The sequence below is a fragment of the Eurytemora carolleeae genome, unplaced genomic scaffold (genome assembly GCF_000591075.1).
Source record: "Eurytemora carolleeae unplaced genomic scaffold, Eaff_2.0 scaffold1189, whole genome shotgun sequence".
In the NCBI taxonomy this organism is placed as follows: Eukaryota; Metazoa; Arthropoda; class Copepoda; order Calanoida; family Temoridae; genus Eurytemora; species Eurytemora carolleeae.
The window spans coordinates 1-20,356 of NW_019402168.1; the positions used below are offsets into that span (position 1 = coordinate 1).

Sequence of the window (20,356 nt, forward strand, 5' to 3'; positions counted from 1 at the left end):
AGTCCTTACATCTATATCTATATCTTAATATGAAAGGATTGCCCCCTGCTGTGCAATAAAGCCAATACGGGCAAATCAATGCATTACTTGATTGTTATACCAGGCAGTCAGGCAGTTAGATCAAGCCAATATTGGTAATAAATAAATCCTTACGTGGTGGTAGTAATTGAAAATCCTTCGAGGACTATTATAGGATTATTGAATTAGTGTATAGGATTACAGGGAGTACATTTAAATGAAGTTGTTTATATGTCTAGGTGGTAGTACATATTTTTCACAGATTAGACCATTTAAAAAATAGTACTTATATATGGGATTCAAAACTTAATTTGTCAAATAATATATTTTAAAGAATGCCCATCAACAATGTTATAATGCTAGGAAAGTTATTTCAGAGGTGTACGCATCTTTTGTACTGCAGTGTACTGTCGTCTCTGGACGGTAATGTAAACACAAGACGGATGTCGAATCCTGACATGGGATCCATCTTTCACATAAAAAAATCAATGAAATATTCTGGTCATAAGAAACTATTATGTGAATTAACAAAATTATCAAAATAGGATGCTTTTAACCTCCTCGGATACTAAACAAACACTGATGCATCTATTTTTGTTTACACATTTCTCTCCACTCAGAGTTTCAATATGTACGCAGAGTATACGCAACTGCAATAAAGTTTCCTTGCATTACAACCTTGGCGCATGAGAGAAAATTTAATGCTCTTAACCTCCTCGGATACTAAACAAACAATAATGCATCTATTCTTTTTTACAAATTTCTCTCCGGCCAGAGAGAACTGGTTTCAATAAAGTTTCCTTGCATTATAACCTTGGCGCATCAGAGAAAATTTGTTATATGTCATAAGGATTTAGCAGATTTAAAAACTAATTCATGAATTGCAAATTGAAAATGACACTTTTGACGAAAGAGTTAGATTTTTTCCCTTTTTTAAATCTGGGATGAGGATGGAGAGGGAGGGGAGGATAAGTGGAATAGTGGTAGGGGAGGGGGGAAGAGGATGGCAAAATAATTCGGAGTGTAATATGGATGAGAGGATGTTTATGAGGCTTTACTAATATTTTTGCTTCATATTTTTGGTCTGGCTTTTAACCATTAATTTTTGGCAGCACTGTACGCATCCCGGGTGCTCCGAACCGACCCAACCCGTGTAGTTCAAGCATTGAACTATATATGGGAAATAGGTAACTAACAGTAGATGAATAGCATGCTACTCAACTAATAATAAAATACGAGTAAATTGTGAAAGGAATTGAGTCTTTGCCACAAATAATGATTTTCTAATCCTTATATATGTCGTGGACCTTAGCTATGTCAAAATATGGATTCTGTAGATCAAATAATCTAAGTTTGAAATATCTAAGGTTCACACAATCAGGTTTAAAATATATAGGTATTACAAAATTTGCGGTAAAGGCTAAATTTTTTTGCATGTTTTTTTAACGTGTGCACGACTTTATCTTGTACTCTTGTGCTAGCTTTCTTTTCTGTTTGTTGTGGAGTTTGTTATACACCGTACAGTATGCACAGCACACTGTACAGTGTACACTACAGGTTATAGAGTAAATTGACATTGTACATTTAATACAGTATGCTGTGAACTGTAAAGTTTAAACAATAAAATGTACAGTGTACAATTTACACAGTACACTGTACACTGTAGTATGTACTATAAGATTTACATAGTACGCTTTTAATATGGACATTGCACAGTGATATTTTTTTAATTCAAATTTAATCTAACAACTAATTAAAATTTTTTTTTTAAAATTTATTAATGTTCTTAAATGCACAGTACAGTGTACACTACAGAGTAAATAGTACACTGTACATTTCAAACAGAGAAATTTACACTGTACAATCTTCACAGTACACTGTACAATGTACTTGTAGTACTATAAGATTTACGTAGTACTTTTACACTGCACACTGCACAGTTATATTTTTTTAATTCACATTTAATCTAATAACTGATTCAAATTTTTATTTTTAAATTTATTAATGTACAGTGTACACTACAGAGTATTAAACAGAGAAGTGTACACTGTACAATCTACACAGTACACTGTACACAGTACTTGTAGTACTATAAGATTTACATAGTACTGCTTCTACACTGCACACTGCACGGCGATAATTCTTTTTAATTCACATTTAGATTCAATCCAACAAACATTTTTTAAAATCTAATGATGTTCTGAATAAATACTAGGGTAAAAATTAAGTGAAGATTTACTTTATTTTGTAATTTATCAAAAACTAGATTCATTTAGTAACAAATCAAAGTTTTTAACAAGGGAAAACTGCAAACACTATTTTTCTCATCTCTTTATATTTGCAACCGAAGGTCGTATATTTTTATATTGAAAACTATAGATTCTGATAGATCAAACAGCAAAATTTAAAAGACCATCAGGTTGCAAAGATATTAGAAAATTATAAATTCAATCAATTCCATTTTATAAGCGTAAACTATGAATCTATACAATATCTATTTATCTATCTATCTATATATCTATCTAATTATCTATCTATCTATCTATGACAGTTTATAAATAAGTATACAGAGAGACCCATAAAACTCTGGAATAGAAAGACGACTTTTAAACTTAAGTTATGATGTAAAATAGTCCAATGAACATGGAATTATTTACTGTACACAACTATATAACAACAACACAAAGTTCTCCGGTTTCATGGGTCGATATCACTTATTTTCTAGAACTATAAATTATTACACTAAGTTTATAATCTATATACAGATTTTATAATAAGTAGTAAACCTAAGCGTGCAACTTGGCTTCCTAGCTTTATATTACAGGCATATAAACTGGTTTTTCGCAATAATTTCCAGTTTCTGGGTTCATAAATGCACAGATCAAATTATACAGTTTAAGGGGAGCATGCAAAAAAAGTAAAAAATTTATTTTAATCAACATTTTTTAGTTTTACCTTTTTGTGGGTTTCCACAGGGGCTTCTATTCTATCACGTAATTTGCAAAACAATTTGCAAATACAATCTTTTTGTTCGCATTTTTGCAAAGATACACACTACTACTGGGAAAGGGTCGGGGGTTCAAATCTAACAATCTCAAACAATTTGCAGAATTATACTAGATTGTAACATATTTTATATGTTGTAACATATTTAATATGTTGTAACATATTTAATATATTGTAACATATTTAATATTGTAACATATTTTATATATTGTAACATATTTAATATATTGTAACATATTTTATATGTTGTAACATATTGTACTTTTTTAATGCCTAGTTCTAATAAAGTGATCACTAATTAACTTTTATTAGAACTTTATTTTTTTTTAAATATATTAATTAATAGAATTATTTGTTAATTAATGTGTTTTTTCATAATTCTAAATCTATCGCTGGTTGAGCATTAGTTGCATGATTAGTTCAATATCAAGAGAAAAAAATCTCTATTTCAAACTCAAATTTTCTAATCTCAATTCCTTCTTTGAAAATTAAACCATGTCTTTTCAGATGACACGAGTTCTACATCCAGTAAACCACCTCTCAGCTCTCAGAGCAGTAATCCCGGCTCCCGGAGCAATATTATCCCATCAGGATACAGATCATCCCGTCCCTTCTCCGGGTCTAGGGCCTGCTCAGCAGGTTCAAGAGCTTACTCCGCAGGTTCCGCTGGACAGGAGTCAGGTTTTCAATCCCGGAGCAGTCTTCTCTCTCTAGCTCCGTCCTTGCATAGTGGACCCATATCTACCCTAGGGGACAATCCTCTTGATATAGGTAAACCTTAAATCCCCTTTATCTCGTATTTTGACACATAGATCCAACCTGCCAACAGAAGTTGCATCAATTTTCAAGACTTGGTCGAATTTGAAATGACGCAACACCTTTAACTTTGATTTTTCCGTACTAACTTAGCTGTGATTTTTGTAGCCCTAGATATGCACATTTTATCAATATAAAGCACTTGCTTCTAGCTTCCGATTTAAAGAAGTAATTGGCAAATTTCTCGATATTTGCGTCAAAGCTTGCAAGCTTTAGGTCCTTTCTTTTAAATATTTGTTTGTATTAGATATAACTTGTCAACGTTTTAATTTATTCTCAGTTAATTCCTTTCATTTAAATTGTTTAGCAGTATACTGTTATATATATTTCTTCATTGTGTATTTATTTTTTCATTTGCCTGTAGTAAATGTGTGCATTTAATAGATATTTTGGTCTGGATCTAATTCTTATATATTCATTCGTATCCTGGGATAACTTGATATTTAGGTTTATTGCATTGCAAGTTATATTGACATAAGTTAGTCTAGTCTAGTCAAGTCTAATCCTAGAAAATGTCAATTTGTTTAAAATAAAAATAAAACTCTGTTTAACCTTATTTATCAAAATACTTCTATAAATCTTGAAATTTTATATCATTTAGTTCGTTATCAAAGCTTGAAAATTATCCTTCAAAAACTTAATGATCAAACTTTTTATCTAACATGATCTATCTTGACTATATATCTCTGTTTATATATCTATTTATCTATCTATCTATATATCTATCTACTTATCTATCTATCTATCTATCTATCAATCTATCTATCTATCTATATCTATCCATCTATCTATCTATCCTTCCATCAATCTATCTTTCTATCTATCTATTTAGACTGCTATATGTTTATCCATCCATCTATCTATCTATCTGTCTATCTATCTATCTATCTATCTATCTATCTATCTATCTATCTATCTATCCTTCCATCAATCTATCTTTCTATCTATCTATTTAGACTGCTATATGTTTATCTATCTATCTATCTATCTATCTATCTATCTATCTATCTATCTATCTATCTATCTATCTATCCCTCTATCTATCTATCTTTCCTTCTATCTATCCATCTATCTATCTAGACTATCTAAGCGGAGTTGAGACTGATACTGAATCCTTAGCCTCTTTGTCCTCCAACCTCTCCCTCCAGGCTCCTATTGGAGGTCAAGGTAGACTAGGAGGCCGAAGGTACTCTCTCTCCCGTCTATCCGGAGAGGATCGAGGGAGTAAGGTTAGCCTTTTGCGCCGGTCAGCGCGTGTTCCTGGGCGTAGAGATGTTGCTCCTGAAACAAGAAATCCAGGTAAAAGTTTTGAACACAATTTATGCATAAAAATATTTTAATGTTTTGCCCTGAATTCTTATAACTCTTCTAACCCAACTCCCCCCCTTCGCACTCCTGAAAAGAGCAACTTTTCGGGATTACACTTTTCAAGGTTAAATTAGGCTGAGAGAGATAGGCATAGAAATTAATACAATTAGAAATGATTCCTGAAATCAGTATTTAATAAGCGGAAATGTTTGTTTCTACTTCTTGCCATGTAATAAATTTGGTCCCAAAGAGTCTCTAAAAAAAGTTATAATCCTGGATCAACAGTTCGGACACTTTTTTTATCGTCAAAGGTTGTCTTATTGCACATTTAATAATAAATTATCTGTTTTGTTTACTAATATCTAATATTTTATTTCAGTTCCGTTCCTACAGTACCGTCCAGTCCAATGGTTTCTCAAACCTCTGTACTTTGAGGAAAATAATCATCATTAAAATTTTATGAAAAATTTGCTAAAAAAAATTTATGACAAATTTTATGAAAAATTTTATGAAAAAATTTATAAAAAAAATTATAAAAAAATTGCATCCATTTCGGAGACTAGGTCGCAACACCTTACTTTTGACTTTTACCTCGTTTACTCACTTATACTTTTTTAAAGTCATAAAGAACATAAAGATAATAAATCTGCAAGAGACCCCAAGGTGGACTCCCCAGACCGCCGCCAGGTGTGGAAAGAACCATCCCATACCCGTTCCAACGCCGGACTTTTAACCCCCCACTAGCTTTTCATAGTTATTATACAATTTTAGCGTATTGAACGAAAAAAGGTACACTTTTGTACCAGGCGCTGTATATCACACTTTTTTAACTCACCCTGTATATACCACAAAAACCACAAAAGGAATTGAGTCTTTGCTACAAACTCTAGTTTTCTAATCCCTATATTTCTGCAACCTAATGTCGTAGACTTTATAAATTGCAAACTTTAAAATTTGTTAGATCAAATTTTATGAATTTCAAATATCAAATGGGTAAAACTAAACCCTATTCAAGCTGGGGGGGGGGCCTATGTTATTTTTATATTGCTTAAAAAAATTTGAGTTTCGGGCAAAAGCTTCTATTAAAGATTGAAAACCATGTTAAAAATGATGGATTGTGAAGGTTCCCCAACGCGAAGCTTCCCCTGTATTTGTGGGTCGAGACTGGGTCTTCAGGGAGATCCAGGAGCAGTTCAATTCTTCTCTTCCCACCAATAGAGGGATACTTATCTCAGGTCAGGGTTTGATATAATCTGGTATAAAATTAGACCAACAGTTTACCTCGACATACCTACAGTTGTTAATCTGGTATAAACTAGATGTACAGTTTACCTTGACATACCTAGAGTTGTTAATCTGGTATAAAACTAGATGAACAGTTTACCTCGACATACCTAGAGTTGTTAATCTGGTATAAACTAGATGAACAGTTTACCTTGACATAACTAGAGTTGTTAATCTGGTTTAAAACTAGATGTACAGTTTACCTCGACATACCTAGAGTTGTTAATCTGGTATAAACTAGATGAACAGTTTACCTTGACATAACTAGAGTTGTTAATCTGGTTTAAAACTAGATGAACAGTTTACCTTGACATACCTAGAGTTGTTAATCTGGTATAAAACTAGATGACCAGTTTACCTTGACATACCTAGAGTATTAAACATATTAAAGAGGAAGTTAAAAATTAAATTTTTTACTTTTCCTATTTAGGATCCCCTGGAACTGGAAAGACTGGAATTATTCTGAATCTTGTTGAACGAAGCAGTTTTGGACATGGAGAACCCCTCGGGAAAGGTAAATATTTATATATATATATATATATATATATATATATATATATATATATATATATACAGAAAGGGCATGAAATAGATAATTCATAGACATAGGACATGAAATATAATGTTCAGAGATATTACAGAAAATACAGAAAGGACATGAAATGTGATATCTAAAATAATCCAGAAAGTATCTAGGAAGTTTAGGAAATGTGATATTTAGAAATAACCCAGATAAAGCATAAAATGTTTTATTGAGAGGTTTTACAGAATTTGGACATAATATGCATAAGATAAAATGTTAAAATTTCGGAGGTTACATGTATCGTATTCGTAGACGTAGAATAAAGATGTTTTGAACCGAATGAAAAATAAAGCTTAAATAAGTATTTCGTACAAAATTAGTATTTTTATACAAATTCCTAGAAAAAGACTTTCAAAACACATAATTTTTTTATTTGTTTATCTAGTTGTGATAATATTATATCATTGTAAAACAATTTGTCGCAAATAAGCAAAATAAAGATTGGTTAGCAGCAATTATTTAATTGCTAAAACTGAGGAAAAAGGTAGACGACATTTAAGAAACCTTATGTAATGTGTATTAATGGTGTTAAAAAAGTTAATGTTTTTTTACCAGTATGTTCGAAATTCAATTTATTGAGTGAAATGGGTCTGAGTACACTGCATAATTGTTTTGTTTCCTGTTCATTGGATTTTGAAATCATAACTTTAGTCTTACAGTCGTCTTCCTATTCTACTTGTTTTTGGGGTCCAACTACAGCTTTCCTTTTATTATTATTCATTTATGTATTAACTATTATTGAATATTTATTTATTAGAACTATTTATTATTTATCTAAATCTGTATTTTTTCTAGAGCCGGTTTATTCTCGAATTGGGAGCAATCTTGGAAGTTCCCAGCAAAACTTAAACCCTCAACCGATCTATTCCCAATCTATATATTCCCAGCCCAATCCCTACTCTAGCAGTCAGCCATCCAACCAACCTTCCTTGGCTAGCCAAGTAGTAGCTTACCATTTCTGTCAGGTTAGTTTATAGTTCCTTATAAAGATCGGGATTAAATTCAGTTTAAAAAAGAAATTTATTTTAAAGATACCTGGGGCTCATTGTGTATGGTGTCCTCCATCTAGAAATAAATTAAGCTTTACAATATTGTTAATTATTAAACTTATTTTTACACGCAAATATAAATTAGTATAAAATGGTGCATTTATAATTTCTTTACCCGCTACCAATTTTTCCTTCGCACAAAGTTTAAACAAATATAATTTTTCAACTGATTTTTATGTATTGAGCTGGTGGATAGCCTGATCTTTATATCTTGTGTTGAGGGATGAACTGATTTTTTATATAGACTGATTTTCTAAAGAAAAGCCTGAATTTTATTGTTATTGTTTAATTTAGATTGACAATGCTGTGACATGTCAGATAGCGGAGTGGATTCATTCCTTAGCTGCTCAGCTTTCCCAGGTATACTTTATTTATTCATTCATTCTTTTTTTCATCCTTTGATCCTTTCCATAGCTGCTCAGCTCTCCCAGGTATACTTTATTTATTCATTCATTCTTTTTTTTTCATCCTTTAATCCTTTCCTTAGCTGCTAAGCTTTCCCAGGTATACTTTATTTATTCAATCATTCTTTCATTCATCCTTTATCTGCTCAGCTTTCTCTGGTAAAATTTTTTTATTCTATTCATTCATTCATCCTCACATTCATCCTTTAATCCTTTCTTTAGCTGCTCAGCTTTCTCGGGCTATTCTTTATTCATTCTTTCATTCTTTAGCTGCTCAGCTATCTCAGTTATACTTCATTCGTCCTTTCATTCTTTCATTGATCCTTTTATCCTTCATTCTTGGATTTATTCAATGGTTCATTTATTTTTTATTTATTTTATCAATTATCCTTCCTTTCATCCTTTCATTGATTTATTTATTCATTAATTGATTCATTAATCTATTTATTGATTCTTTGATATATTTATTGATTAATAGATTTATTTATTTTTTCATTAATTTATTTATCCTTTCATGAGTTCATTCTATGTATCTATGTATATATCTATCTATATCTATCTATCTATCTATCTATCTATCTATTTATCTATCTATCTATCTATATCTATCTATCTAGGCTCCTCAGCTAGAGAGTTATCATAGCCTGCTATCTACTGAACATGATCTACGAGCTAAACTCTCCCTAACTCATTGTCTTAGTCATCCTGACTCTGCTCTTACCCAGGTATACTACTATACCCAGGTATACTACTATACCCAGGTATACTACTATACCCAGGTATACTACTATACCCAGGTATACTACTATACACAGGTATACTACTATACCCAGGTATATTACTATACACAGAAAGGAATTGAGTCTTTGTCACAAGCTTTTATATTCTAATCCCTATCTATATATAAATTTGGCTTGTCTGTCTGTCTGTTTGTCTGTTTGTTTGTTTGTTTGTTTGTATCCAATAAACGTCAAAACGGCTGAACCGATCGGGCCCAAATTTTTTGTGGGACATCTAGGGACCCCAGGGAAGGTTTATGAAAAATCAAAATTTCAAATATTTGTCTCCATCAAAATTCGATCGTCATTAAATTTTTAAAAATTTTGAAAATCCGCGAAATTTTTTGTGAAAATCCGCGAATTATTTTTGTTTTGTTTTACGATGTACACAAAGAGAACATGTTCACAACTAATTTAGAAGATGGGCGCGAAGCGCCCTCTAAGGCTAGAAAGAAGGGCGCGAAGCGCCTCGAATTTCTAGTATCTTTACAATTCAATATCGTAGACCTTAGTTATTTCAAACATATAATCTAAATTTGAAATATCAAAGGTTTACGCCATCAGGTTGCAAAGATATAGGTGTGATAAAATTAGAGTATGTACCATCTTAAGATGAAGGGTCATCGATAACGTGGATCTACCTATGAATTTTAAATACAACATTCAAATCTGGAAAAGTAAAAACATTTCAAAACTCTGTTCTGTTAAGTTTGCTTTGTTTTAATAAATTATGTTCGGGTTTTCCTGATATCTTCTCTTGAGATAAAGTTTTAGCAAGGTGATAAAAGCAAATGATTTGAGGACGACCTCCATTTATATAGTTTTATGGGTCTTACTGTTTCAAAGCTAATGATCTAGCTCAGAAACAATAATAATAATAATAATAATAATAATAATAATAATAATAGTCAGTAAATATTTGCACATATTTATGATTTGATTGATTTATGATGAATATTGTTTTTGTGTTTTATTAAAATCGTGTTTATAAGGAGTTTGTACTATGTTCAATGTACAGGGTGTCTCAATATAAGGGGTTTGTACTATGTTCAATGTGCAGGGTGTCTCAATAAAGAAAGGCATTGAGGGAAATATTTTTTAGATAAAATACTTCATCAACATTAACATTAACATTAACATTAACATTAATATTAATATTAATAACTTTTTTTCTGGAATTAACAGAAATTATTTTTCTGTTATTCAAACGAAATTTTAATTTGGACACCCTGTATTTCAGATTTTACACCCAGTGTGTAACACAATCCTTTCAAAACTTTCTTTTGTATCTTTGTTTAACACTCTTCAATATTTTATAAATATATTTTATTATCTAGTTTATTATTAAGTTTATTATTAATCAAATTTTACGAAATTATAAACAAAATGTTATGCAGGTGTTTCAAATATAATATTCATGTTATTCCTCTAAATGCGTTTAACATATTTTTTATAAATCTGCATGAAGTTCTATAGTGTTAAGAACCCTCTTTGAAGATATAAATTCTGCTATGGGGTTTCCTCACAAAGAAATTGATTGAGTCTTTGCAACAAACTCAAATTTTCCAATTACACTTTCAACCGTATTTTAGGGTATCCTGGCCCCCCTGGTTTCTCTTCAGAAGTCTGGCAAGCTTCCTGCTACAAACTGCATCATCCTTATTGATGCACTCTGTGATGCTGAGTTCCATAGACCAGATTACGGAAACACGCTGACCGGCTTTATAGCTCGTCATCTACCATCATTTCCTACCTGGCTTAAGATTATCTGTACTATCAGAACAGCGAGTAAACAGGCAGCAGCCAGCCTTCCCTTTCATCATATAAGGTTGGTCAATTTTACCCTTTCATCATATAAGGTTAATCAATTTTACCCTTTCATCATTTAAGGTTGATCAGTTTTACCCTTTCATCATATAAGGTTGGTCAATTTTACCCTTTCATCATATATAGTTGATCAATTTTACCTTTTCATCATTTAAGGTTAATCAATTTTACCCTTTCATCATTTAAGGTTGATAAATTTTACCCTTTTGTCATTTAAGGTTGATCAATTTTACTTTTTCATCACATCAGGTTGGTCCACTTACCCTTTCATCAAACAAGGTTGGTTAAATTTACCCTTTCATCATATAAAGTTTGTTAATTTCAACCTTTCATCATATAAGGTTAGTCAATTTTACCCTTTCATCATAAAATGTTGTTTAATTTAACCTTTCATCATAAAATGTTGTTTAATTTTACCCTTTCATCATAAAAGGTTAGTTAATTTTACCCTTTTATTTTCTTCTTATATTCTTTTCTTATATACATTTTTTTGAAAAACACTGTCTGTACTTCTGTACTGATTTGTTCATGTTTATTCTAGGCCACAGTGTAAGCTTATTAATATCCAGCTTAGTTGAATATACATTACCTGTAACCTTTTCTTTTTGACAATTTTCATATGGAGGAGGGGGGGGGGGGTCTGGGACAGTAAGTCCTCAAAAAGTGTGGGAAAAAAGATTCAAGAGAGAGAGAGAGAGAGCATGCGATAATTGAATTAAGAGCATTTGATTTACAAGGAATCGATTCCCACATTGTTAAGAACGAATCTCAGCTTTATTTTTTAACCCTTGTATAGTGAAAGTAAAATTTAAACATTTTTATAAAAAAAAATTACAATTTTCTTAAATGAAGCTGATATTGGTATTAGTGAGATTTGAAAATGTTTAGGAAAACTTGTCAACTGTTATTTTTGTTTCAAAATAAAATTTTATTTTTTGTTTTCAGTAAGAAATTCAGATAAAGGTTGATAAACTCAGATACAGTTTGATAAACTCAGATAAAGGTTGATAAACTCAGATAAAGGTTGATAAACTCTGAAAAAGGTTGATAAACTCTGAAAAAGGTTGATAAACTCAGATAAAGGTTAATAAACTCAGATAAAGGTTGATACACAAAGATAAAGGTTGATAAACTCAGATAAAGGTTGAAAACTCAGATAAAAGTTGATAAACTCAGCAGAAGGTTGTTAAACGTATATCAAGGTTGATGAACTGAAATTTCTGTTTATTAAAATTGAAAATGATGACACGTGCCTTGAGCTACCTTATTTTCATGCTAGATACAATTCTGATATTCAGGCCTTATCTCTCCCCCCTCACTCAACTAGACGTAAACCTATTTATTTTGAATTTAAACCTGTCTCTTTGTTTTTACAGACCTTAATATCTAATCAAATAGCCCTGTATATTATACAGTGGGACTTATAAAACTGAGGGAAAGTAAGACGACTTTTAATCTATTTAATTTGTATTTTATTCGGTTGAACATAAAATAAAGGAAATGAGTTTTTGCAACTATCTTACATTTTCTAACCCCAATATCTTTGCAACCTGATGGTGTAAACCTTTGATTCGACTATTTGATCTGCCAGAATTAATAGTTTGAAATATCAAAGGTATAGGAAAACGGGTTTGCTGAGTTATAGGAATTAGAAAATCTGAGTTTGTGGCAAAAACTCAATTCCTTTACCAGTAGCTTAAAGCAACTTATTTCTAAAGTGAAACGGATCTGTGAACAGTGTACACATAGGAAAGAACTTAGTTCGTTACCAACCTTGACATTTGTAAAACTTTTCAGAATTTTGTGCAACTTTTAAAAGTCCAAAAAAGTTATTTCCATCACAAAATACACTAAACACAAATGTTCACTGGACTATCTAAAAATAGCATTTGTCTGCATAGGCCATAGTTGTATGGGTTCTCCTGTTTATATTTATAGTGGGAAAAATGTCTGCGACATCAAATTGTCAAGATTAGGATTAGACTTTGAGTTAAGTGTTAGAAAGCTTGAAAAAAGACACAATTGTTAATTAAAAACTATATTCTAAAAGTAGATATAATAAAATGATCTTGTCCCATCTATTTCTATAATAAATGAACCATGATTGAATAAAACAAATTAATGTTGTCTACATAAAATGAATATAAATGGTATGCTTGGCTTTATTAGGCCCTGGATAAAAAACTAACCCTGGGCCGGGGTTAAATCTCAAGAATGTTTTCTTCAGCCTGTCAATCCTTAACTAGAGACAGCTGATTTTCTTTACCTTTATCTTGACATATTCCCGCCAAAATTATCCTTCTATAAAACATCCTATGTCTAATTATATTTATATAGTTAGCCATATATTAAGTCGGCCTCATTAAACCGAACAAATTAGACTTGATGGCACAAAACACCCTGGGTTAGACTTATTAAAATAAAATTCTCTATCCCTGAAACTGACAAGAGGAGGGGGGGGGGGGGGGTCATTCAGCGTTTCTAAAAGGGGCTGTCCACGTAATTTCAAGTAATATTCTAAATTATAAAAAAAGTGGGATATGTCCGATTTACAAAGGTGTCCTTTAGATAATTGTCTGAGCAAAAACGTTGAAGATATTCTTGTTTTTTTTCCTAACCAAAAAATGATTTAAGCGTAAGAGAGAGAGAAAGAATGACATCAACAGAATTCAACACTTTCTAAAAAGGAAGAACGGGGGCTTGTCAGAGAAAGATTTAAAAGACACCGATGTGAATCAAGCATGCGAATCTTGAATAAACGGTCACGTAAAAACCGTCTACAGTCCCTTTAAAGAGATAAATCTGGTGACATTAGTTGCAATCATACATTTAAGATAGGAGTGTACACTAATAGGTTCAAGGATAAGACTGGACAGAACTTCAGTTAATAGTTGAGGCCTGTGCAAACTAAAAAATAGTTAATAGTTGAGACCTGTAAACTAGAAAATAGTTAATAGTTGAGACCTGTAAACTAGAAAATAGTTAATAGTTGAGACCTGTGTAAACTAGAAAATAGTTAATAGTTGAGACCTGTAAACCAGAAAATAGTTAATAGTTGAGACCTGTAAACCAGAAAATAGTTAATAGTTGAGACCTGTGTAAACTAGATAATAGTTAATAGTTGAGACCTGTGTAAACTAGAAAATAGTTAAAAGTGGAGACCTGTGTAAACTAGAAAATAGTTTATAGTTGAGACCTGTGTAAACTAGAAAATAGTTAATAGTTGAGACCTGTAAACTAGAAAATAGTTAATAGTTGAGACCTGTGTAAACTAGAAAATAGTTAATAGTTGCAAACCAGAAAATAACAGGTTAAAAAAGTAATAAATTGAAAGTAACAAGATGCGTTAAAGAATAAATTAATGAAAACGTTTGAATGCAAATTAAGTGTTGTTGTAATTTCAAGTAACCCTCTCTGATAAATAATGTGAAAGCTGTAGAATATGTTCAATTCTGACATTCCCTCAATTGTTTCTGATGCAAAACAATCTCAAGTCACTTTTATGAAGAAGAGATATCTCATTTATGAATGTAACTGCAATGGCACTTATTTAAGCCACTGCACCAGTGACCAGAACCTTGCGGCTCTCAACTCAAATTTGAAGAAAATTGAGAATCAATTTTTTAACAATTTTAAAGCCTGAACCTAATCAGTATTGAGTTACAACCTGATATCTAATCTTAATCCGAGACGAAATTTTTTATCTTTTCCTTTTCAAGGGAAGAAACATGAGTTCTGTCAAACCTTAATTTTGTTCTTGTCAACCAGGGGAATGTTCTTGATTTTCTTAATTACTAAATGTCAGGAAACAAAAATATTCTTTCTTTTTAATATATTCCATCCACAGCTAATGTGGAAGGGATGAAGCAACTAATTATATTTAAGTAGACTAGACTAGTAGAGCGTGATCAATCTTTCAGATTTTTCTCTTCGATAAAACAAAAATATTTTTTTTGCGTATTGACAATTTTGTTTCGTGGATTTATAAAATATTTCGAAAATCTAAAATTTTTGGAGACAATCTTTGGGTACTTTCGGTTCAACCGTTTTGACGTTTATTGGATACAAACGGTCAAATAAACAATCACCCAGACATCCAAGCAAAGTATACATATAATTATATAAAAAGGGACGTTCTTAAATTATTTATATCTATAAAATATGGTCTCATTCATTTATTTTTCTAATTAATGTTTCTGTATTTCAGTTTGGATAACTATGACGTGGATGAGAGACTGCAGAAGGATATCTCTGATTATATTGGGATGAGAATATCCAAGAGTAGGAATATTCAAACCAACATAACGCCCTCCAAACTGTCTCGGATGACGGATGAGAATCCTCAAACAAGGTTCCAGAATCACCTTGTCTCATCTGCTAAGGGTTCATTTCTGTTTGTCAAACTGCTCCTTGATCTGATAGAGAAGGGCAGTGTTACCATCAAGTCCACCAGCTTTAACGTGCTACCTGAGACCTTGTCCCAAATCTTTCTACTGGAGTTCAATCTTAGATTTCCCACCACACACAGCTTCAAACAGGTTAATTAAACCAAGCCAAACCAAACTATCTCAACAAAGCTCAAACAAACTGAGCTCAACCTAACTTAACTGAACCAAAACAAACAAAACTGAACTCAACGAAATCAAGACGAACCGAACTCAACCAAACTCAATCGAACTTTACCAAGCATTTCCAAACTTAACTTAAATCAACTGAACTGAACTGAACTGAACTGAACTGAACTGAACTGAACTGAACTGAACTGAACTGAACTGAACTGAACTGAACTGAACTGAATTGAACTGAACTGAACTGAATTAAATTGAACTGAACTGAATTAAATAGTATATTAAATAATTAAGATTACTTCTAGGTGTCTGATATTTTGAGTGTGTGTTTGTCAAGTTTGCAACCGTTAACCCTACCCCAGCTCTTCCTAGCTGTCAACTCAATATATATAGATGCAGAAATATCTTGGGAGGACTTTCTTGCCAGGTAGAAGAATAAATTTATACACTCTTAAAGGGATTGTAGATGTGATGTAACCCTCCATTAATATAGTGGCATGTCTGATTCATTAAAGTACCCTTTAAAAATCTGCCGTATCAAAGATGAATAAGATTTTTTTATCTCGGAAAGTGTTTTTTTTTTAAATTAGGGGTTCTCTGTAAAGTGACTTTTGTATTTATGCTACAAAAACACTAAAGGAAATTGTCATTGTTACTGAGATTGGTGTGTCAAGGTACCATTGTGAATCAAACATGGAGGGTCACTTGAGATTACGTCTACAAAACAATGTAAAAAAACTATGTTCTTGAGATCCATATTTAATAGAATTCGTGAAGAATAATATTATCTATTATTTAGATACTCCTTGATCTCAGACCTGGTAGTTAAGAGAAGGGATGAGTCCGTCTGCTTCTTCCACCCCTTGTTGAGGGAGTGGTTGATGAGGCGGGGGGAGAAGGAGTCGATCAAGTTTATCTGTGATCCTAGGATAGGACACACAGCTCTCTCCCTAGAGATGTGTAGGACGGATCAATCCTTGACTCCGGAGCTGACTCTAGACCTTACTCATCATATCCTTAAATCAAATATCTACAGGAACACTTTTTATTCAAATATCTTTTTTCACCCCCATTTTTTCATCACCCAACCCAGCTCCTATACTTAACACGTGGCCTTTTAAAATTAAATGTTTTAAGACATGAAAACATAAATATTTTGAAGTTTGTTGAAAAAGTATCAATGTTTGAAAAATATTGTTTTAAATGTCCAAGCCGTTCACGCTTAATGGGTTTAATGGACACACCATTTATTTTGTTTTGTTGATTCAAGATATTCAACTTTTTTTCTAGAAAATTGTTTAATTATTCCCAGCAGTGTTGTCAGTTTGAAGAAAGAACCAATTGCCTGCGGAGTCCCTTTTTTACCCCCCCCCCTTCCCTTACTTATTTCCCCCTTCCCTATCCACCTTCCCCCTAACACCCTACTTTCCCTTTAATATCTAACCTCCCCTTCCCCTCTCTATCCTACTTTCTCTCCCCACATCCCCATCCCTTTTGTATACATTTACACCCCCCCCCCCCATTTCATTTTAGTTTTTATCCTCTCAGTTTTCCTTTTCATTCAATTTCTTTTTATTTGATAATTCTTTCTGGATGTTAACATTTTAGTATATGTAAATTGAATTGAATATTTATTAATTCTATGATTTGGGTTTAAAGTTTAAACTGTAAAATTAAATGTCTACCACTTGTAGAGTTCTGTGATTTATACCTTGTAAAAACACCTGTACTGGATTTAATATCCTATTGTAATGCTTTAAAGAAACTTAACTAAACCTTTTTAAGATTCTTCACACTTTGTTATTTCAACATCAACAGAAGAAAATTCCCCCCCCCCCTCCCACTCCACATCCCTTCTGTCCATCAAAAATGTATTTTCAAATACTTCCATGAATAAAGTTAAAATAAAGTTGGTTAAAAATGTGTATGTCTACAGGAATAAAGATACTGGAATACCAACTAGAGATCTTTTGGCCTCCTGGATATCTCTGTTCTCCGACGATATCTCCCTGGCTCTGGGAGCTGAGAGAAATCTCTTCAATCCTAATATTAACCTCTCCAAGCTTCTTCTCCTCTCCGGAGCTAATCCGAACCAGAGCACGACCTATCTCAACAATGCCCCTCTACTCTGTGTGTTTACTAAGCGAGGATATGTAGAGATGGTTTCACTCCTTCTAGAGTTTGGGGCTGATGTCAACGCAACCAATTCACAAGGATTCAGTTCAATATCATTTGCTTGCATGGAGGGAAACATGGAGTGTCTTAGAGTTTTAGTGGAAGGTGGGGCTAAGATCTCCCAGATAGATAAAACTGAGAGCTGTGCCCTAGTGCATGCAGCTAGAAACGGTCATCTTCCAATCCTAGAATACCTTCTGTCCCTAGATTGGAACTCTTCCTGTCCCAAGGATGCTACCCTATCAGAGGTCGCACAGCAGGCAGCAGTTGCAGCAGCTTCTGCAGGAAACCTCAGTATCCTGGAGTTCCTACTGGATATGAGGGAGGTCAAGGTCAACAACGCTGACACCCTGCTGGGAGAGACACTCCTCGGAGCAGCTGCAGCCGCAGGTAGACGAGACTGCTGCCAGGCTTTGATCAAGAGAGGAGCAAGTCTAATCTCAACTAACCTTAAGGAAGCAGCACCTCTGCATATGGCTGCTAGGGAAGGACATTGGTCTGTTTGTGAGCTTCTACTCTCAGAAGGAGCCAATCTAGAGCAAAAGGATGTGACTGGAAAGACACCATTAATTCTTGCAGCTATGGAGGGACATCTGGGTGTTGTGGAACACTTTGTCATGAAGAAGGCGAATATTGAGGTTCAGGACAAGGACGGGTTGACCCCTCTGATTTGGGCGTGTGCAAAGGGCAAACTTCAAGCAGTAAGGTTCTTGTTAGCTCAGGGTGCTGATATTAACTCTGTAGATAAGAAAGGACGGACTGCTCTAGATCTTGCAGGCTTCCAAGGGGATCCTGATGTAGTCACTTTGCTCCTAGATCATGGAGCAATGATGGAGCATGTGGATATAAATGGAATGAGGGCACTTGACAGAGCAATTGGATGTGGAAATTTTGCTGCGGTCAAATGTTTTCTGAAAAAAGGCGCGAAACTTGGGCCAAACACGTGGACGATGGCAGCAGGCAAACCAGAAATACTGTAAGTTTTTTATTTTATATTCTTCAAGCTAGATTAGGTTGTTCATATCTTACTCTGTGGGGGGCTGTAAATAAGATCTTCATAAATTACTTTCATTCTTAATCTTCTTCTTGCAATGCATGTATAAACATTCTTACATCACTTTTAACTGTAAGCACACACTTGTACCTCCCCCCCCCCTCCCCCACCGCCCATTTTCTAAAAGTTTAATCTAATTTTTGTTCTTTTTGAGAATTTCCCTAAAGAAAACACTAGTTTTGCTTACAGAACACGGATTATTTACATTTTCATCTATGTTTGTTTACAATTGTATATTTCAGGTTGTGTTTACTAAACAAACTGTTGGAAGACGGAAACACTCTGTATAAGAGGAATAAACTTAGTGACGCAGCTATACGGTATTCCTACGCATACAAGCGTATACCATCCGATCAAGAGAAACTTCAGAAAGTATTTGATCAGCTAAAGATCCATTTACTCCTCAACCTCTCTAGATGTAAGCGTAAGATGAAGGAGTACAGAGAGGCTGTAGAACACGCTTCAGAGGTCATTCAAACCTTTCCTCACGTTTTCGAGGCGTATCATACACGTGCTAAAGCGTACCACAGTGACGGTAAGCTTGACGCAGCCTACTCCGATATGACGCAAGCTGTGCGTCTAGCTCCACAAAACCGTGAGCTCCATAGGAACCTCCTGAGTATCAAAGAGGAGATTCAATCCCCTTCTAATCCGCTTCCAGACTCCATGTTCACGGATCCTAAGGATCCTGATTCTGGAGGATCCACTTCAAGTGGGGTAGGATCATCATTATAAGACTCCCCCCCCCTTTTCCTCTTCTACTGGCGTACCTGGAAAACGTTCTGAATTCAATCTTTGTTTGAAAATTAAATGTTGAAAAACAATCCAGAGGAAAACGATGACTTGATCTAAAATATTGGCAGGCTTCAGAATCCTTTCAAGGCTGAGAATTCAACGATCTGCATTCAAAACTGGAAAAGTCAGTTTTAAAACTTTTTAAACAGATTTTATTGTAGATATCGGAAATAATGTAAAAACTGTTTTGTTAAGCCCAGTCAATTAACATGTTATATGTCAGTTTATATTTTGTATGTACAATCTGTGATAAAAAAAACAGCAAGATAGATTCCATTTTATTTTTGTGTTTGAAAAAAAAAAATTTAGAAAAATGTTAAAATATTTTCTCGCAATTTTTGTTTCAAGTTGATTATTTTGATCTCCAATTTGTTACTTTTATTTTTATTATTTCTTAACACTTTTAAACAGCTGTAAATGTTACCAATATACTAAATTTATTCAGACATGTACAGTGTACACTTATCATTGATTTATTTATGTACTGCAGTACGCCGTATTAATGTTAAGCGTGTTTAGCATTTTAAACGTATATTTACAGAAAAATTACATTTGTATATTAACAAAAAACTCAGTGATCCTAAATTCGTGTTTAAAGTACAGTATAGTACAGTACAGTACAGTACAGTACAGTACATGTTTATATTACTACACTAGTCCTCGCTATTCAATAAACTAATTGTAATTGAA

At 33.1% G+C, this 20,356-nt stretch overlaps 1 protein-coding gene across 1 annotated transcript; it reads left to right on the forward strand.

The window, feature by feature from the left end:
* Positions 1 to 1,130: 1,130 nt before the first annotated feature.
* LOC111718063 (protein TANC2) lies at positions 1,131 to 20,356 on the forward strand (the record flags this gene model as incomplete). Its single annotated transcript, XM_023493552.1, has 15 exons — positions 1,131 to 1,205; positions 3,532 to 3,795; positions 4,921 to 5,139; positions 5,528 to 5,583; positions 6,272 to 6,383; positions 6,863 to 6,946; positions 7,811 to 7,980; positions 8,359 to 8,424; positions 9,086 to 9,193; positions 10,840 to 11,075; positions 15,282 to 15,612; positions 15,948 to 16,069; positions 16,442 to 16,678; positions 17,579 to 18,793; positions 19,114 to 20,356. Coding segments are annotated over 15 exons (3,788 nt in total), but the record flags the coding sequence as incomplete, so codon positions are not given.